The 18,392-nt window shown below is 45.4% G+C and overlaps 1 protein-coding gene across 1 annotated transcript in view; it reads left to right on the plus strand.

Annotated features, from left to right (window-relative positions):
• LOC122810646 (lysine-specific demethylase 2A-like) overlaps positions 1–18,392 on the plus strand; it is a 1,654,939-nt gene that overhangs the window by 541,773 nt on the left and 1,094,774 nt on the right. Inside the window, exon 13 of the mRNA XM_044082219.1 lies at positions 17,498–17,910. Coding sequence (XP_043938154.1) covers positions 17,498–17,910 — 413 coding nt within the window. The remainder of the gene's footprint in view (positions 1–17,497; positions 17,911–18,392) is intronic.

Below are 18,392 nucleotides of genomic sequence, written 5' to 3' on the forward strand. Positions count from 1 at the left end.
GACCGACACAACTATATGTTAAGCCATCTTCAGCTTCAAAGACTAAAGCACTAAAGACAAAGAAACAAGTACAGCATTCTCCATTTCAGACTTCCATGTCTAAAAAACAGATGCTCAAAATGGCCGAAGACCTAATTACTTTGATCAGGGGCTCCCATCCCCCTCCTGATAAGAGGCCTAGGAAAGAGACACAGAGTATGGTTCTTCTGATCAGGTTTCTATTTCCTCTGATTCCTCTTCTGAACAGGATTAACCCATGCTTGCCTATGAGGATTCTGATGCTGAAGAATCCATTCCTTCAGCCTCTCCTCCTGAGGACTATTCTTTTGGGGAAACACTGCATACTATGAGGGAGCATTTCCACTGGGAGAGCCAAGATTATTCTGAGTCTAAGAAAAGGCTCAGAGACTTCCTGCTTCTTCCTCAGCACAGACCCCTAGCTATTCCACCTGTTCTAGACATTGTAGATGTCTTTTCAGAGTCTGGACTGTCCCCTGACTCTTTACCCCCTGCACCTGCTAAGCCAGACAGATACTACAGGGTCCCGCATTCTCATAAATTCCTATATAAAAACCCCGCAGCAGACCCAGCAACTGTCTCAGGGTCCCAAGGGGGTTAAAGCTTCCACTGCAAAAAACCCTGTCCCCTCTGATAGAGATTCTAGGGCTCTACACAGATGGGGGAAAAAAAGTTTACACTTCTGCCACCCTGGTTGTAAGGGCTTTAAATTGTCAATTTCATATGCTTAAATATCAGCAATATTTAATGTCACTACTTAAACAAGAAATGTTGACAAATACTGAATGTTCAGAGAACAAAGAATTGAAGGATTTATTGCATGCAACTGAACAAGTGGGAAAGCATACTTTGCAATGTGGTTATGATTCACTGGAGGCCTCTTGCAGGGCCGCTGTTACAGGTTCTGTTATTAGAAGGCATGCTTGGTTAAAGGAACAAAATCTGCCTGATCATGTTAAAGCAAAATTATTTGATGCACCATTACAGCATGATACTTTTGTACTAAAACAGAAGAGGTGTTGAAAAAAATGGCAGATAAAGCAAAATCCATGCAGACAGTAAAGGATTTCTTACAGGTACAGCCACCCAGGTTTAGCAGGAACTGGTCTTCTAAAAATTGGTCCTTTCCAGTCTCAGACCACAAAGAGGCAGATACAAACATCCCAGAGGCAGATCCTCAATCCCAAGGCTCATACAGACCTAAACAATGGGGTGCTCCTACCTCCAAAAGCAGAGAAGACAAAAGCCTTACATGAAACAGTCCCAATGACTTTCCTCTACCAGTTCCAAGCAGTTTTCTTTTGACAGCCCCCTTAGGGGGAAAACTAGCACTTTTTTCATCAAATTGGCAAATGGTTACCCAAGACAAATGGGTTCTGAACATAGTGTCCCAAGGCTACAGGTTCCATTTTCACACTCTACCAAGGTCAAAGGTCATGCCAGACCTGCCACACAATCAATGGGCAGAGGCACAAAAACAAATTACAGCCCTCATGGACAAGAGGGACATTCAGCATGTACCACAACAAGAGCAGGGGCAAGGATTTTACTCCAGACTTTTTCTAGTACCCAGGAAGGACAAAACCTGGAGACCAGTTCTGGATCTGTCTATACTAAATAGGTTTCTGGAAGTTCCAAAATTCAAGATGTTGACTCTTCAGCAGCTACTACTTGGCTCATAACTTTGGACTTAAGAGGCATACCTGCATGTCCCAATCAGACAGTCTTACAGAAGATACCTCAGATTCATAGCTGGCTCAATGCATTGCCAATTCTCTGCACTGCCCTTTGGCTTATCTACTGCGCCCAGGGTCTTTACAAAATGCCTGGCACCAGTAATTGCATTTTGCAGACAAAAAGGAATTCAAATATATCCCTACTTGGACGACTGCCTAATTTAAGCAGAGAACAAAGACACACTTCTACAGCATTTGGCGTTTGTAAAAAGATTACTAATTGGCCTAGGGTGCACAGTAAACGAAAATAAATCAAAACTAGTGCCCTCTCAAGAGATAATATTCCTGGGTGCAAGCTTAAATACAACTGCCCAGATGGCTTATCTGACGCCAGACAAGCAAAAGCAACTGACTACTTCAAGAAATTGGCAACAAAAACCCACTTATCTGCAAGGAAAATCCTGCAGGCCTTGGGTTTCATGACATCCTGCATTCTATTCATTCCATATGCCAGATTGCATATGAGGAAACTACAATGGTATCTGAAAAGTGTTTGGACTCAGTATTGCCACAGCTTGGAGACAGTAATTGCACTCATTCCCTGCCTACAACAGGAGTTTCGATGGTGGGCAGAAGCCTGTCACGACAACAAGGGTCCGCCATTCAGTTTACCCTCAGCCAGACAGACACTGACAACGGATGCATCAGATTATGCCTGGGGGGGCCCATATGGCAGGAAATCGTATTCAGGGCCCATGACCTGCAAACCAGATGCATCTTCATGTCAATCAAAAAGAGATGCTAGCTGTTCAAAATGCCCTGTCTGCTTTCAAGGACCTGCTTCATCCAGGACAATTACTGATAAAGACAGACAACACTACGGTCATGTGGTACATAAACAAGCAGGGAGGTACTCATTCTTACCCCCTCTGCAGACAAGCAATGACCTTTTGGGACACAGCATTGGCTTTTCAAGTTCACCTACAAGCACAATTCCTGCCAGGAAAAACAAATACTCTGGTAGGCGAACTAAGCAGAAACCTCATGGATCCCCACGAATGGAAACTGGATCCACAAGTCTTCAGGATGAGGAAATGGGGATGCCCAGACATCTATTTGCCTCTCCTCACAACTGTCAATTGCAGAGATTTTGCACAAGGATTCACCACAAGCAAGCATGGAAAGTGAATGCCCTATCATTCATCTGGAAAAATCTAACAGTATATGCTTTCCCCCTCTACCTCTCCTTCCCAGAGTACTCCAAAAGGTCAGACAAGAGAAGCCAAAAATGATTCTGATTGCACCAGACTGGCCACGTCAGCACTGGTACGCAATCCTAAAGAGCTTGTCTCAAGGTCCAGCATGGATATTGCCTCAAACTTTCTCACTTGCTGACCCAACAAAACAATCAGATCCTGCACAACCAACTCAGGACCTTAAATCTGGCAGCATGGCGGATAATGTAGCCATTCAGAAAACTCCTCTTTCCAAAGCTGTTATGGATGTTATCTTAGAGGCCAGGAGGCCCAGTACCAGAAAATCTTATGCAGAAAAATGGAAGGGATTCTGTGCTTGGAACCAGGAACAAGGCATTGACACGTCTGTACCAAATATTCCTCAGATTTTACAATACCTAACTGAGATGCTGAAGAAAGACCTTTCTTTCTCATCAATTAAGATTCATGCCTGTGCCATTTCTGCACATTACAATACGGAACCACCTTATCTTCTCTTATCCTTTAATAAGGCAGTACCTCAGAGGGGCCAAAAACATTAGGCCTCCAAGGAGAGCATCAATTCCGGCCTGGGACCTCAGTTATGTTTTGGAAAAACTCACACTGCCTCCTTTTGAGCCAGCATCAACAGCGGATATTAAATTCTTATCCTGGAAAACAGCTCTGCTCCTAGCCATAACCTCTGCAAGGCGAGTCTTGGAGTTGCAAGCACTCGTGGCTGTGGAACCTTTCATCATTTTTTACATCTATGCCTAAGGTGGTGTGGCCCTCAATCAAACCATTCACTTGCCTACTTTTTATCCAAATCCACAGAACAAGGGTGAGAAAATTCTGCATTCTTTGGACATACACAGGCAGTTACGCTTCTACTTGGACAGAACTAAAGCTTTCAGAAAGACTGAGCAACTTTTAGTGTCATGCTGCAGGATCACAAGGAAAGGCTGTATCAAAACAGACTATTTCTAAATGGATAGGCCATTGCATCCGTTTCTGCTATTTTCAACATGTCAAATCAGTGCCTAAGGGCATTAGGCCTCATTCCACCAGAGCAGCAGCCACTTCAGCAGCCTTCCTCAGAGGAGTACCAACCAAATAAATCTTAGAGGCTGCAACTTGGAGTTCAATGCACACCTTTACAAAGCACTACCACTTGCCTCTCTGCTTTAAGTCCAGAGCAGGCTTCACCACTGCAGTTCTGCAGGGCCTCATAGCCTCTCCTAATCCTATTTAGCCCAGCCACCCATCCTCAGCTTTGGGATTCAACCCAAGAGTAATGACTGCAACAGTGAAACACGATGAACATAGATGTAGATGTTAGAGTGTATTCACTGTTGCATTCCAGGTTACCCACCCACCATCCCCCCTCTCTTTGCTGGGACTTGTCTACACTTCTCTATCCTATACAACCTTTTTGGTGTATTTGCTTGTAAATGAAGGAAATGTTATTTTTGTGCATGCATTTCTTATTGCTATATTTTTCAGCCTACCTACTTGGGGCACCTGACATTTGGGGCAAGAAAAACTGAAGAAAATGGCGTCAGCTGCATCTTTTATACCCCTGGTGCACTGACGTCAGGGAAGAAACAACAGCAACCGATGCCGGACCTAGACTTTGGAATTCTGGCCGACTGCGGTTAGCCTGCCAGCAGGATAACCCGAGTAATGACTGCAACAGTGAGTACACTCGAACGTCTGCATTTATGGTAGTTACACAACTGTGCTTTTCTTCTCGCACGTTCCTGTTGACAATTTTTGACCTGTGCTTTCCACATAAATCTTTAAGCTGATGGGTTTTGGTATTTCCCCTCTCCTAAGACAGTCTGAGTTTGCCTCTGCATTTCTTTTTCCATTAAGTTTCATTGAGTAGTGCAGCACCACTTTCAGGGATATTTTGTCTGCTCTTACCAGCATTCTCCTTCACACAGCTAATAGGGCCCATCCTTTCGCTATGTAGGTATGTGATCTGTAGATTTCTGTGCCTTAGAGGTCCTCCACCTCCTGATCGTCTTCCTTCTCTGTTTGTGTCCACATGTAATGCAGTTGTCTTGGAGAATGTAATGCTTGCACACTCTTAGGAAGCATTTCTGCTGGGAAAGCCAGGATTACTCCAACTCCAAAAAGAGGCTTAGAGGATTCTTACTTCTACCTCAACACAGGCCTTTAGCTATCCCTCCTGTCTTGGACATTGTAGATGATGCCTTCTTGGAATCTACCCTAGCCCCAGACACTTTATCTCCTGCTCCCAGGAAACCTGACAGGTATTACAGAGTACCTGACTCTCTCAAGTTCCTCTTCAAAAATCCTACTGCAGACTCGGAGACAATTTACCAGGGACCTAAAGGCATTAAGGCTATTAATGCCAAAACCCTACCCCCCTCTGATAGAGATTCCAGGGCCTTGGACAGATGGGGTAAGAAGGTATGCACTTCTGCTACTTTGGCCATTAGGACCTTAAACTGCCAGTTTCATATGTTAAAATATCAGCAGGATATTATGGGACTACTTAAACAGAAAATGATGTTGATTCCTGACTGTGCTGAAAATAAAGAATTACAGGATTTAATGCATTCTGCTGAACAAGTTGGTAAACATACTTTGCAGTGTGGTTTTGACTCTTTAGAAGCATCTTGCTTGGCTGCGGTCACTGGATCTGCTCTTAGAAGGCATGCTTGGCATAAGGATAAAATCTGCAAGATCATGTTAAATCTAAATTACTGGATGCTCCCTTAAGCCAAGACCGCCTGTTTGGCAACAAAGCAGAATAAATCCTTAAAAAGATGGTGGAAAAGCTAAATCTTTGCAAATTGTTAAAGATTTCCTGCAAGTACAGCCTCCCAGATTCAGTAGGCATTGGCCTTCTAAGAATCGGTCCTTTCCTGTCTCTTCCAGGCCTTCTCAGTCCAAACCCAGGAACAGCAGACCACCCTAGGCTCTAGGTACTCGCAGGTCTAAGCAGTGGGGGGCTTCCACTTCCAAAGCTGGAAGTAGTAAGACACCCCCTTATGGAAAACTGTCACAATGACTTAACCTTAAACCTTCCAAGCCCTGCTCAACTGCCTGCTCCCTTAGGGGGGGGGGAGATCGCCCTGCATACCAAAAAAATTGGGAACTCATTACCCAGCACAAATGGGTTTTAAATATAGTTTCCCAAGGATATAGATTCCACTTCCACACCTTACCAACCCCAAACGGCTGGCCAGACCTACGCCCAAATCAGTGGACAGAGGCTCAACAGCAGGTTTTCTCTCTTCTATGTATCAGGGCTATTCAACCTGTCACAGCAGAAGAAAGGGGACAAAGTTTTTACTCAAGACTTTTCCTGGTACCCAAAAGACAACTCCTGGCGTCCTATCCTGGACCTCTCTATTCTAAACACCTTTTTAGTAATCCCACAATTCAAAATGCTAGCACTTCATCAGCTGCTTCCTATGCTAAGGAAAGATGCCTAGTTGGCAACCTTAGACTTAAAGGAAGCTTACCTGCACATTCCAATAAGAGAATCTTGCAGGAAATACCTACGCTTCAGAGCAGGCTACATGCACTGTCAGTTCTCTGCACTTACCTTTGGCTTATCTACTGCGCCCAGGGTATTCACAAATTGCCTAGCTCAAGTCATTGCATTTTGCAGGCAAAGAAATATTCAAATATACCCATACCTGGACAATTGTCTAATTCAGGCAGAAAGCCAGGACATGCTACTTGCATCATTTGGCATGTGTAAAGAAACTTCTAATCTCACTGGGGTACGCCATAAACTAAAAGAAATCTCATCTAGTACCTTGCCAACAAATTGTATTCCTGGGAGCAAGCTTGAACACAACTTCCCAGATGGCTTACCTCACGCTAGAGAAACAAGTTTATTTGACAGCCTACTTCAAACTACTGGCCACAGAGACCCAGCTATTTGCAAGGAAAATCCTGCAAGCCCTGGGGTTCATGGCCTCTTGCATTCTACTAATTCCATATGCAAGACTGCATATGAGGAAACTACAGTGGTATCTAAAAAGCATATGGTGTCAACATTCTCAGGACCTGGAATCAATGATTCCTATCATTCCCTGTATAAACACAGAGTTCCTTTGGTGGGGAGAGGCTTGCTACCACAACAAGGGACTGCCGTTCACTCTACCCCCTGCTGCCCAAACCCAACAGACGCATCAGACTATGCATTAGGGGATCACTTCACAGGGCAGTCCATTCAGGATAAATGGAACCAGAATCAGATGCACCTGCATATCAGTCAAAAGAAATGTTAGCTGTACAGAATTCCCTGACAGCCTTCAAGGACCACATTCATCTAGGACAATTATTGGTAAAGACAGAGACAACACCACTATTATTTGGTACATAAACAAGCAGGGGGAACCCACTCGTATCCTCTCTGCAGACTAGCCATGGCTCTGTGGAACACAGGCTTGAGCTACCAAGTGCACCTACAAGCTCAGTTCATGCTAGGCAAGCTAAATTCACTGGCAGACGACCTAAGCAGAAATCTCATGGACCCATACAAGTGGAAACTGGAACCAAAGATATTCAGCATTTTGAGAAACAAATGTGGGGGAACCCAGAGATAGACCTGTTTGCCTCCCTTCAGAACTAGCAATTGGACATATTCTGCCCAAGGGCTTCCCACAGTCAAGCTTGGAAAGTGGATGCCGTGTCCTTCACCTGGGAAAGCCTGTCAGTTTATGCCTTTCCCTCTCTGCCTCTCCTCTCGAAAATTCTGCTAAAGATCAAACAAGACAAACCAAGGACAATATTGATTGCACCAGAGTGGCCACTCCAGCACTGGTACCCCCTCTTGTGCAATATGTCACTGCTAGAATCATGGCACCTGCCTCAGACCCCTTCCCTGCTGTCACAACAGGAGGGCCAGATTCTGCACCCCCAGCTTCAAACCCCGAACCTTGCAGCCTGGCTAATTCCCTGCGCTCTCCAATAGCATCCGTCAGTAAGCAGGTGCTAGATGTCATTCTGGAGGCAAGGAGGCCTAGTACTAGAAAATCCTATGCTGAAAAGTGGAAAAGATACTGTTCCTGGAGCCAGACTCCGGGGATGGGCACATCAGTGCCCAGCTTACTGCATATTCTTCAATACGTAACAGAGATGCTCCACAGGGGCCTTTCCTTCTCATCAATTAAAATTCATTCCTCAGCCATTTCAGCACATTGTAATACTGAGCCACCCCTCTTCTCACCCCCTGCTGCAACAAGTCCTCAGAGGGGGCCAAAAATTTAAGACCACCCAGGAGAGCCCCTACTCCAGCCTGGACCTTAACTTTGTATTGGAAAAGCTCACTCTACATCCTTTTGAGCCAGCTTGCAACTGCAGAGTTAAAATTCCTTTCTTGGAAAACAGCCTTCCTTCTAGCCATCACTTCAGCAAGAAGAGTGTCTGAATTACAGACCCTCATGGCAGTGGAGCCCTTCATCATCTTCCATGCTGACAGGGTGTCCCTCAGGTCAGTCCTTTTTATGGCCAAGATGGTTTCCAGTGTGGCCCTTAATCAGTCCATTCATTTGCCAAGCTTTTTTCCTAATCCACAGAACAAAGGAGAACGAATATTGCACTCTTTGGATGTGCACAGACAACGTGGATTTTGTTTGGACAGGACTAAACCTCTCAGAAAAACTGAACAGCTGCTAGTTGCCTTTGCTGCAGGGGCAGAGAGGAAGGCCATTTCAAAACAAACCACTTCTAAGTGGACAGGCCATTGCATTTATTTCTGCTATAAGCACCATGGAAAACCTACTCCACAGGGGATAAGATCACATTCCACCAGGGCTGCATCTACCTCTACAGCCTTTCTCAGAGGTGTCCCCACCAGGGACATCCTAGAAGCTGCTACCTGGAGCTCTGTACATACCTTCACCAAGCATTACCACTTGCCTATTTTTTCTAAATCCAGAGCTGGTTTTGCCACTGCAGTCTTTCAGGGCTTAGTAGATGGTCCTAATGCTCTCTTTCCTCCTACCTTCCTTAGCTTTGGGAATCTACCCAAATGTAATGACTGCAACAGTGAAACACTAAGAACATGGTACAGTTGTGTACGCTTACCATAAATGTAGATGTTCGAGTGTATTCACTGTTGTAGTCCTGGTTACCCTTCCTCCAGCCCATTGACTTTGCTTGGCTATGCCTTTCTTCTTGTTTAGTGTATTTCAGCTTTCTGGTGTATTTGCTTTTTGTTGGAGGTGTAACCTTGTATAAATTGCTTCCCATTATGGGGGCACCTGACATCTGGGGCAAGAAAAACTGATGTAATGGCATCGGCTGCATGCTTTATACTCCTGATGACCTGACAGCATCCTATGCAGGACCCAAGACTTTCATATTCAGGCCGGCTGAGGGCTACCTGCAGGCAGATAACCCAAATGTAATGACTGCAACAGTGAATACACTCATTTACATTTATGGAAAGTGTACACAACTGTACTTTCTTGCTCTCTTCCTTCTTTTAGTGTGTGTTTTGTAGCAGTTGTCCTGCCATGGCCGATTCCAAGTCAGCTGGCTTCAAGAAGCGCATAGAGTGCGGGCATAAAATTCCACACTCTGTGCAAAGTGTGTTTAGGAGTGGCCAACTTAGATTCCAAGTGTTCTATTTGCATGAGCTGTAATCAGTGCACACTTATAGACAGGAGGGATAAGTTAATCTTGAAGGGTTTTCTCCCTGCCTCCACTACATCTCCTTCTGTATCTACATCAGGGACTCAAACCCCCTCAAAAAACCCAGTGAAAAGGGTTTTGAGAAACCCAAGGAAAAGGACAAGTCCAGGAAGCGGTGTACCAATGGAGCTTCTGTTCCTGCAGGAGAACCATCTGCCAAAAGTTGCCAACTACTTCTGCTTCATCTCTTCGACTCCAATCTCTCTGCGTTTCACCAGAGCCGACTGGCCTCCTCCTGAAGTCTAATCTGTTGGTGTCACCCAGACACCACTCCAGGCCCCGGTCAACAGCTTCTTCTGCCAGGTACTCCTGGATCTTATCAGAGTTCGAGGTAGACAGGCTGATGAAATTTTTGAAGGTGCAGTTTCAATTCAGAGTTTTGGTTCCTCCGTCTCCCACTGCAGCCGTGAGCACATAGCCTACCTTTATGCCTATTTCTCCTCCTCCTATCCAGCCTTCAGCTTCAGAGTCCTCGGGACCGAGGATCCCGAGCTTCGAGACATCATTGCCGATAGGTACCTTTACTTCGCTGACCGTCACCTTGAGAAGTTCAACCCGGGTTTCATCAGGCCCGACAGACTCTCGGAGCCATAGCTTCAGCATCAGGTCCGAGGAGCTGGCTTTAGCTGCCAGGCTTTCGGAGCTGTCCTTTCCCCTCACCGCCTCCCTCGGCTCTTGACACTTCGGCTCTGACTCCACCTTCGGTGCTGGGAGCGGTGGGGGGGGTTCCTCTGGCTTCAATGTTGGTGGCTTCGGCTCTGGCATTTCTCTGAGTTTTGTTTGCCCTCTGCTTTTAAAGTAGTGGAGAGGGTTCTCTTGGCCCCCACGAGAGCCTCTGCTCTCCCTCCCTCCCACAGATCTGACCTCCCTCCCTCCTGAGTTGGCTGCACCAGATCCTTCTCTCGTCTTTTTCGGGACAGCCTGTTCCAAGAAGTTTTCAGGTGGGTTCTCACCAGGAGCACCCAGAGTCTTCTGACACCTCCCCTGAGCATCCTCCCAAGGAGGTGCACCAGAAGCACATGTGCAAAAGGAGGCACTTGGATTCCCTACCAGAATCCCTGACAGAAGATATGGATTTGGATGAAGGGGTGGGGTCCCCTGATCCCCACCTGAGGATGTCTCTTTTGGAGCCATCATGGAAATTCTTAAGCAAAAAGGTGGGTGGTCTTCCTACAAACCCAACATTGATGAGTCCGTGTTCCTGGAAGCATTTGGAACAAGTCCATCTACATCCTGGGCCCCCCTATGAATCCCCTGATTGACATAATTTCCCACAGGGCTCTGAAGGAACCTGGTGCTGTGGAGCCCATTCCTAAGCTCCCCGATAAGATACTCAGCACCCCCCACCCAGAATAGTCCCACTGGATAAAGGGTGTGTCGTTCGATGCAATGCTGGTTGCAGCAGCCACACAGAAAGGGCTGGCCCAGGAGAACTCCTCAGTCCATCCTTCTGACAAGGGAGTCAGGGGTGATGGACAGATTTGGTAAGGTGGTCTACTCTTCAGCGACCTTTTCTTTGCATGTGTTGAATTATCTGGCACATGTGATCAGCCTTCAGAAAGACCCTTGTTAAGGAACTCTCTGCTTCTGCCCTGGGTTTCATATTTGAGGAGGACAAGAAGATCTTTTCCTCCAGAATGGCCACCCTCTATTCTATCCATGAGGCTACTTTTGCATGTGGCAGAAGGCACATTAAGGGCGGCCAGTTCGGGTGTTGCTATTAGGCACCACACCTGTATGCGGCTATGTGAATTCTCGGAACCCTTCAAGGCATTCTTAATCAGCATACCCTTTGACAGATCATCTCTCCATGGTCCCACTGTTAGAGAGACTCTTTCCCAGAGCCTGAAAGATAAAAAAGATCTTGTCTGCCATTGGAATACACTTTTCTACCCCACAATGATTCTACTCCAGGAATAAGAGTGGTGGTAAGAAGCTATGGTTTTGAAAGTCTCAAGGTGTTTTCCAGGACTTGTAAGGAGACACTTCGTCCAGAGGCAGAGGGGGAAACTATTCCAATGGTAGGCACCGCCCCATGGCAAGAGGGGGTCAGAGAAATCAGGGGTCTCGAGATACGTTCTTGGACAGGCCATTTCAGCAATCTTAGAGGATTGCCTGACTGCTCTTCTCTGGAGGCAGTTGGGGACATCTTTCCTTACACCCAACAGCCTGGGAAGCCATCACTGCTGATTGTTGGGTGTTGAAAATAATATCCAGAGGTTATACCATTCCATCCTTCAAAACCCCAAGTCCAAATCATAACCTCCCCGATGTGCCACCTAATCCTAGGATGGCTGCAGCCCTGAAAATAGCAAAGCTGCTGGCAGAGATAGTCATCCAAACCATCCCCCAAGACCAGTTTGGATCGGGCATCTATTTAAGATACTTTTTGGTGCCAAAGAAGATGGGGGACTTCAGACCAGTTCTGGATCTCACTTCCATAAACACGTCTGTTGCCAAAACAAAATTCCAGATGGTCACAATATAGCCTATTCTGCCCTTTCTGCAGCAGGAAAATTGGATGTGCTCAGTAGACTTTCAGGATGCGTATTACCACATCAGACATGCTCCAGGAGGTTTTCCGCTTTCGGCTGGAGCCAATCCCTTCCTGTTGAGGGTACCCCCCCCCCCTTTGGACTCACCACAGCTCCCAGGTTGTTTACCAAAGTGATGGCAGTAGTTGCAGCTCACCTGAGACTCCTGATTCCGGATGTTTCCTTATTTGGACGATTGGCTTCTCACTGCTCCCACCAAGCATTGACTTCTTCATGCCAGGGATCATTGTCTTCACCTAGCCTCGACTTTGGGCATAACTGACGATCTTTCAAAGTCCATAATGGATCCGGTCCAGGTCATCGACTTCATAGGAGCCTGACTGGGCACAATGCAATGCATGCCTTCCTTCCTCTGGACAGGATTCATTCCCTGTAACTACATGTAATGCAGATCCTTTCCAGCCATTCTTCCTCCTTCTCCCAGAGCTTTGGGATGGATGGCGGCTAATGTAACTCTTCTGCCAATGGCTTATCTTCACATGAGGGTACTTCAGTGGACTCTAGTGGTGCAGTGACCCTTCCTCAAACTGCCCATGGACTATCCTATATGACTTTCTCGATTCTGCAAGGCATCTCTCCTATGGTGACTCCAGTCTTTAGGATCTTTGTTTAGGATGTCCATTCATTCCCCCCTCATCCCAAGGCCACAGTGACCACAGGCCCAGCTTGGGTGTGGGGGGCATTGGCTAGGTCAGATGCTCCAAGGTACCTGGTTCTCCCTGGAGACCAATTTGCATATAAATGTCCTGGAGATTATAGCTGTTCTTCTAGTGTTGCAAGCTCTTCGTGCCTCTCTTCCCATGGGGACATTTGCCATCCAGACAGATACGTCGGTTGTCTGATACATCACCAAACAGTGAGGAACCAAGTCTTATCCCGTATGTCGAGAAGCCATGAGATTGGGGAAATGGACAAACTCTTCCAACTGCTTTCTAGTGGCAACGCACATTCTGGGGAAGTCAAACATTCTGGCTGAAAAGTTCAACAGAATCTTTCTGATGCCTCATGAGTGGTCTCTCAACCCATCAGTGGTAGACATGATCTTCCAGAAATGGGCTCAATCTACTGCAGTCTATTTGCCTTTCCTTCCATCACCAAGTTCAGTGAGTATATTACCCTGATCCTCCCTTCCTGGGGAGTCCTCCAGAGATGCTCTGATCCATGCTTGATCCTTCTGTCTCCTTTATGCCTACCCTCCTCTTCCTCTGATACCCAAATTCCTCCATAAAGCTCAGAGGTTGAAGTGCAAATGTATCCACATTGCCTCATTTTGGCCTCGACAAGTTTGGTTCCCCTTCCTGTGGTCTCATCTTGTATGTCCTCTTTGGACTGTCAATCCCATTCCGGATCTTTTGTCCCATCCTTTGGGTACCCACATCCAGATGTTCTCAACCTGAAGCTAACCGCTTGGCTGCTGCACTTTCTTTGATGGCTAGAACTTCTGGGCTATCCTTGCCTGTTCAGAGGTTTATGGTTGTAGCTCATAAGGCCTCTACCAAGAAAATTTACTCTAACAAATGGAAGAGATTTTCTCTCTGGGTAGAGCGGCATCAGATAGACCCTTTCACAGCTCCTATTCTCACTATTCTGGATTTCTTAGCTCACATTTTTAACAGGGAGCTAGTTTTTCTACACTCGAGGTAAAGTTAGCAGCCATCTCAAATTTCCATATTGGTGAAGATTCTGCATCTTTAGCATCTGCAAAAATATACAAGGCATTTCTAAGGGGCACTTTTCTACTTCGGACTCTGGTCAAGGATCCTGTGCCTCCTTGGGACCTCAATTTGGTGTTATAAGTCCTAGTTTCTGCTGCTTTTGAACCAGCTGCCATGGTTGATTTACAATTTTTGCCTTGGAAGATTGCCTTCTTAGTGGCTATCACCTCTGCTAAGAGGATCTCTGAACTTCAAGCCTTGTCCATTAAACCTCCTTATCTTATATTCCACAAGGACAGAGTGACTCTTCACACTAATCCTTCCATTATGCCCAAGGTTGCTTCGTCAGAGGCGAACATTAATCTCCGTCTTTTTTCCTAATTTCTGAAACAAGGGAGAGTACAAGCTTCGTCGTCTTGATGTACACAGACAGCTATGTTTTTACTTGGATAGGGAAAAAAACATCAGAAAATCGGACCAACTTTTTGTTTCCTTTGCCAACTAGATTAGGAAGACCAATCACTAAAGCGACATTAGTTTATTGGATTTCAAAATGTATTGCATTGGCATATTCAAATAAAGGAGTTATTGTACCAACTCAAATTAAGGCCCATTCCACTAGGTCTGTGTCCACCTCTGCAGCTTTTTGGTCCAGAGTTCCAATTGATGACATTTTTTCAGCAACTACTTGTCTTCCTCTCATACCTTCATATCCCATTACAAATTGGTTGTCTGTTCCAGGGGCAGGGCCTTCTGTTGTGGCATGCTCCAGAATATCCTTACATGAGGGCCACCCAGCGATTATGTAGCTGAGGACTCTGTCCCACAATTTGAAGACCAAATGAAGACAACAACAGATGAAGTTATGTTCTTGCCATAACATTCCATCTGAGTTATTGCTTCATTTGTCTTCAGCCTTTCCCCGCATTTTTCCCCCTTCCTCATGTCCTGGGAGGACTTGGCAGAGGTACATTCAGGTTTCTCCCAATTAGTGTTTCACTCGAGTGCCTGATGTACTCTTGGATTTAATATGGCTGATGCTTGGTTGTGCTTGGGGAATGTTGTTTGTTAGCAGCAGCAAACTTGATCTGAGGGGTGGAGGGAGAGTGGGGCATTATGGGTAGGATGAGCTCAGTTTTCAGCTCCAAGGCTAGAGTATATGGCCAAATTGGATCTGATAGCTCCAAGACCCACAGGTTGAAGACAAATGAAGCAACAACTCAGATGGAATGTTATGGTAAGAAGAAAACTTTTTTTCCTGCATCTGTTGGAATCTGTCCAACTGTGTTATTTTTATTTTTCCTGTGAGTGAAACTCTGGTGTTTATTGTACTTAAAACATTTAGTATTCGCATGTTTTCAATTTTATTATTAAATGTTTTTTTACCTTTCATTTGGGCTGGTCTTTTAGAAGATACGTCTTGAGAGTACTTGTGCTTATTTTAGTGACACCGTGACCACTCCAAAATGCCTTGCTGCTTTGGTTTCACTTACCATTTATATTATTATTGATTTTACTCCGTGTAATTGGATACCCTTTTAAGAGCCTGAGAGTGGTAGACTGATGGCATTGTGGTTACCTTTTAGTCTGGGCAGAAGGAGTACAGCTAGTAAATCTGTACCAGCCTTTTCCAGGAGTCTGTGCGTTTGTAGGTGTGAGTCTGTGCGTTTGTAGGTGTGAGTCTGTGCGTTTGTAGGTGTGAGTCTGTGCGTTTGTAGGTGTGAGTCTGTGCGTTTGTAGGTGTGAGTCTGTGCGAGTCTGTGTGTGCGAGTCTGTGTGTGCGAGTCTGTGTGTGCGAGTCTGTGTGTGCGAGTCTGTGTGTGCGAGTCTGTGCGCGCGAGTCTGTGCGCGCGAGTCTGTGCGCGCGAGTCTGTGCTGTGAGTCTGTCTTGTGAGTCTGTCTTGTGAAGTCTGTCTTGTGAGTCTGTCTTGTGAGTCTGTGGGTTTGTGTGAAAATCAGATACCCAAGTGTGGGTGTGTCTGCTACTTGGAACGTGGACACAGTGCTCCAAAGTAAGTCTTGTCTGGGATCTGGGGAGAGAGAGAATCCAGTCCCAGGTCTGGAGTGCGTTCCATATGTGCTCTTGGAAAAAAAATTGTGCTTGATGCAGGGAGCTGCGTCTGATAGTACTGTGTAAATTTATTCCTGTTTCTTAGCGATGGTCTCTCACTGGTGTCAGTGGTGAGGACTGAGGCTGTTTGATTACTGTCCTGTGGTAGAGAACCATCACAGTTGGTTTGCATTTTTGTTTCCTTTATGATGCATTTTCATTGGCCCCAGCTAACATTTTCAGCACTTGTTTCCCCATCTAGGTTCCAGTTTTTTTTTTTTTTTTGTTCCTTTTCCAATCTTTGTTCCTCTTGTGTTTTCCTTCAGTTCATCAACCTTTTCCTTTGTATCTCTGGATCTCACCTTAATAAATGCTATTTCTCCTGAAATCAGTGAGTGGCTGGGTGTTTTGTGCTTTATTATTAACTTTTTAGATGTGTCACTTTGTAAAATGCATTATAGTGGTAGTTTTGATTGGTACAGAAGTTGCATTATGTTCAAATCCTGCATATAAATGTACAAGTGCCAGCAAAAGGAAAGAGGCAGTAGAATGTTGACTTCTGTAAGTTTATGGCAAATAGTGCAATCTTCCCAAGGGAAGTCTTCCAGCATGACGTCATAGGAAGAAAAACAGGTTACTTAACATCATTCTGTGTAAGGAAAGATGTGTTAAGAAAAATTATTCCCCCTCTCCCACAAAGTCCTTCACAATAGATGCTTAGTGTCTCCCCTACCTGCATCCCTTTCAGCTCTTCAGTTTCTCTAGAACTGAAGAGTCTGCCAGCCCCTGCATTCTTGCTCTTTGGCACTGTCTGTTAATTCTTTCTTTGTGAGGTAAGTCAGCCATTAGGAAGTGGGAGTTTACTAGTAGTGTGAAAGTCCCTGTCCTGTATGTTGTCTCTTCTGATTGCCTGCCAACAGACTGACACTGGCTGTCTGAAAGAGAAATATTTTCATTGTTCCCACCCATATCATCTCTGAGGCAGTGGTGTTTATGCTGCTGAACCGCAGAAGCCTGCTGTTAGCACACAAACCAGTGATGCATATGTTTCATTAGACATTGCTGATGTGGTCTTGGCCTTTCCGCTTCCATGATGTTTACGCAGGCATTGGCTGTTCAAGCCCATCCTACTTTCCGAGTCCCTCCAAGAATCCCGGCTGGCTATAGGACGCAGGACACATGGGCTGCAGTCAGGACATCATCCTGTACACCACAAGAAAAGGCAGATCAAAATGTTATGCTTTGTAGAATTATGTTGTTTGAGCAGGTGTATGCACATGTGACATACTCATTTGTGTGACAGACTAAGTTGGGGGATGCATTTCTCTTCTGTGAAACGTTAGTGTTTGAAAAGTGTGCTTGTGTGTGCCATCAACTTTGCAAGGATTGATAAGGAAATAAATTAAATGCTAGTATTTCTTTGAGCTGAAACAGACACTTGCCTTCACAATACCCTATTTTTGGATCTTATCATGCCAATGTATAGCAATGCATAAGTTGTACTCAAAATGAACGTGATTGTTGCACCATGGTAATATGACCAGATAACTTAATATAGGACCGAGAACCTGTCTGAATTGTGTGGTAAAAATGACACAGATTCTGTACTGTTCACATGTTTTGTTTTTTTTTTTTTTTTCAGATTTGGATCAAGTTAATGGATTGGATTCCATAAACGTGAAGGAGGAAAATACCGAGGAGAACACTGCAGACAAAGATCATAAACACCTCTTTTCCAGAACATTGGATACACTTAATGGAACAGTAGACTCTGATCAGAATGGCTTTGCAAAAAGCTCAAGGACCCATTCACCATCCCCCCAGCTGATTAAACGTTCAGAGTCACCTATTACATTTTTGTCAGATGCTGTGAATGGCCCCAATAGGGCGGTAGACTCATGGTCACCACTGGAGGACAAGTGCCGTATTTTGTTAACACAGTTTGAACTTGAAGGACTACACAGTTTAGTTGACAAATTGGAATCTCTCCCCCTTCATAAAAAGTGTGTGCCTACCGGGATAGAAGATGAAAATGCACTCCTAGAAGACATCAAGGTGGGTTGTATTTTGAGTCAACCCCTCCCCCCCCCCCCCAAAAAAAAAAAAAAACTTCTGCAGATTCCCCCTTCTGCCAGATTGAGTGGAGTGGCAGGTAAGGCTGGTAACACTTAACAATGTTTTACTACATGCTTTTATAACAGAGACCATATGGATGTTCGTGTTTCACTGTTGCAGTCATTACAATTGTGTTATCCTGTTGGCAGGCTACCTGCAGTCGGCCCGAGTTCCAAAGTCTAGGTCCGGCGTTGGTTGCTGTTGTCTCCTCCCTGACGTCAGTGTGCCAGGGGTATAAAAGATGCAGCTGACGCCATTTTCTTCAGTCTTTATTGCAGCGCGGTGCCTGAGGCAAAAGCAGTTCGCAAGTGCTGGTCGGCCGACTCCTGAGATTTTCAAATTCGAATTTCAGATCCGAAGTCTTCATTAAAGCTAAGTACCCTGTTGGGGAAACTTTTTTCTTGCTCCAGACCGATGTCAGA

Source organism: Protopterus annectens, chromosome 9.part0 (genome assembly GCF_019279795.1).
Source record: "Protopterus annectens isolate FY-2018-M chromosome 9.part0, PAN1.0, whole genome shotgun sequence".
Lineage (NCBI taxonomy): Eukaryota > Metazoa > Chordata > Ceratodontiformes > Protopteridae > Protopterus > Protopterus annectens.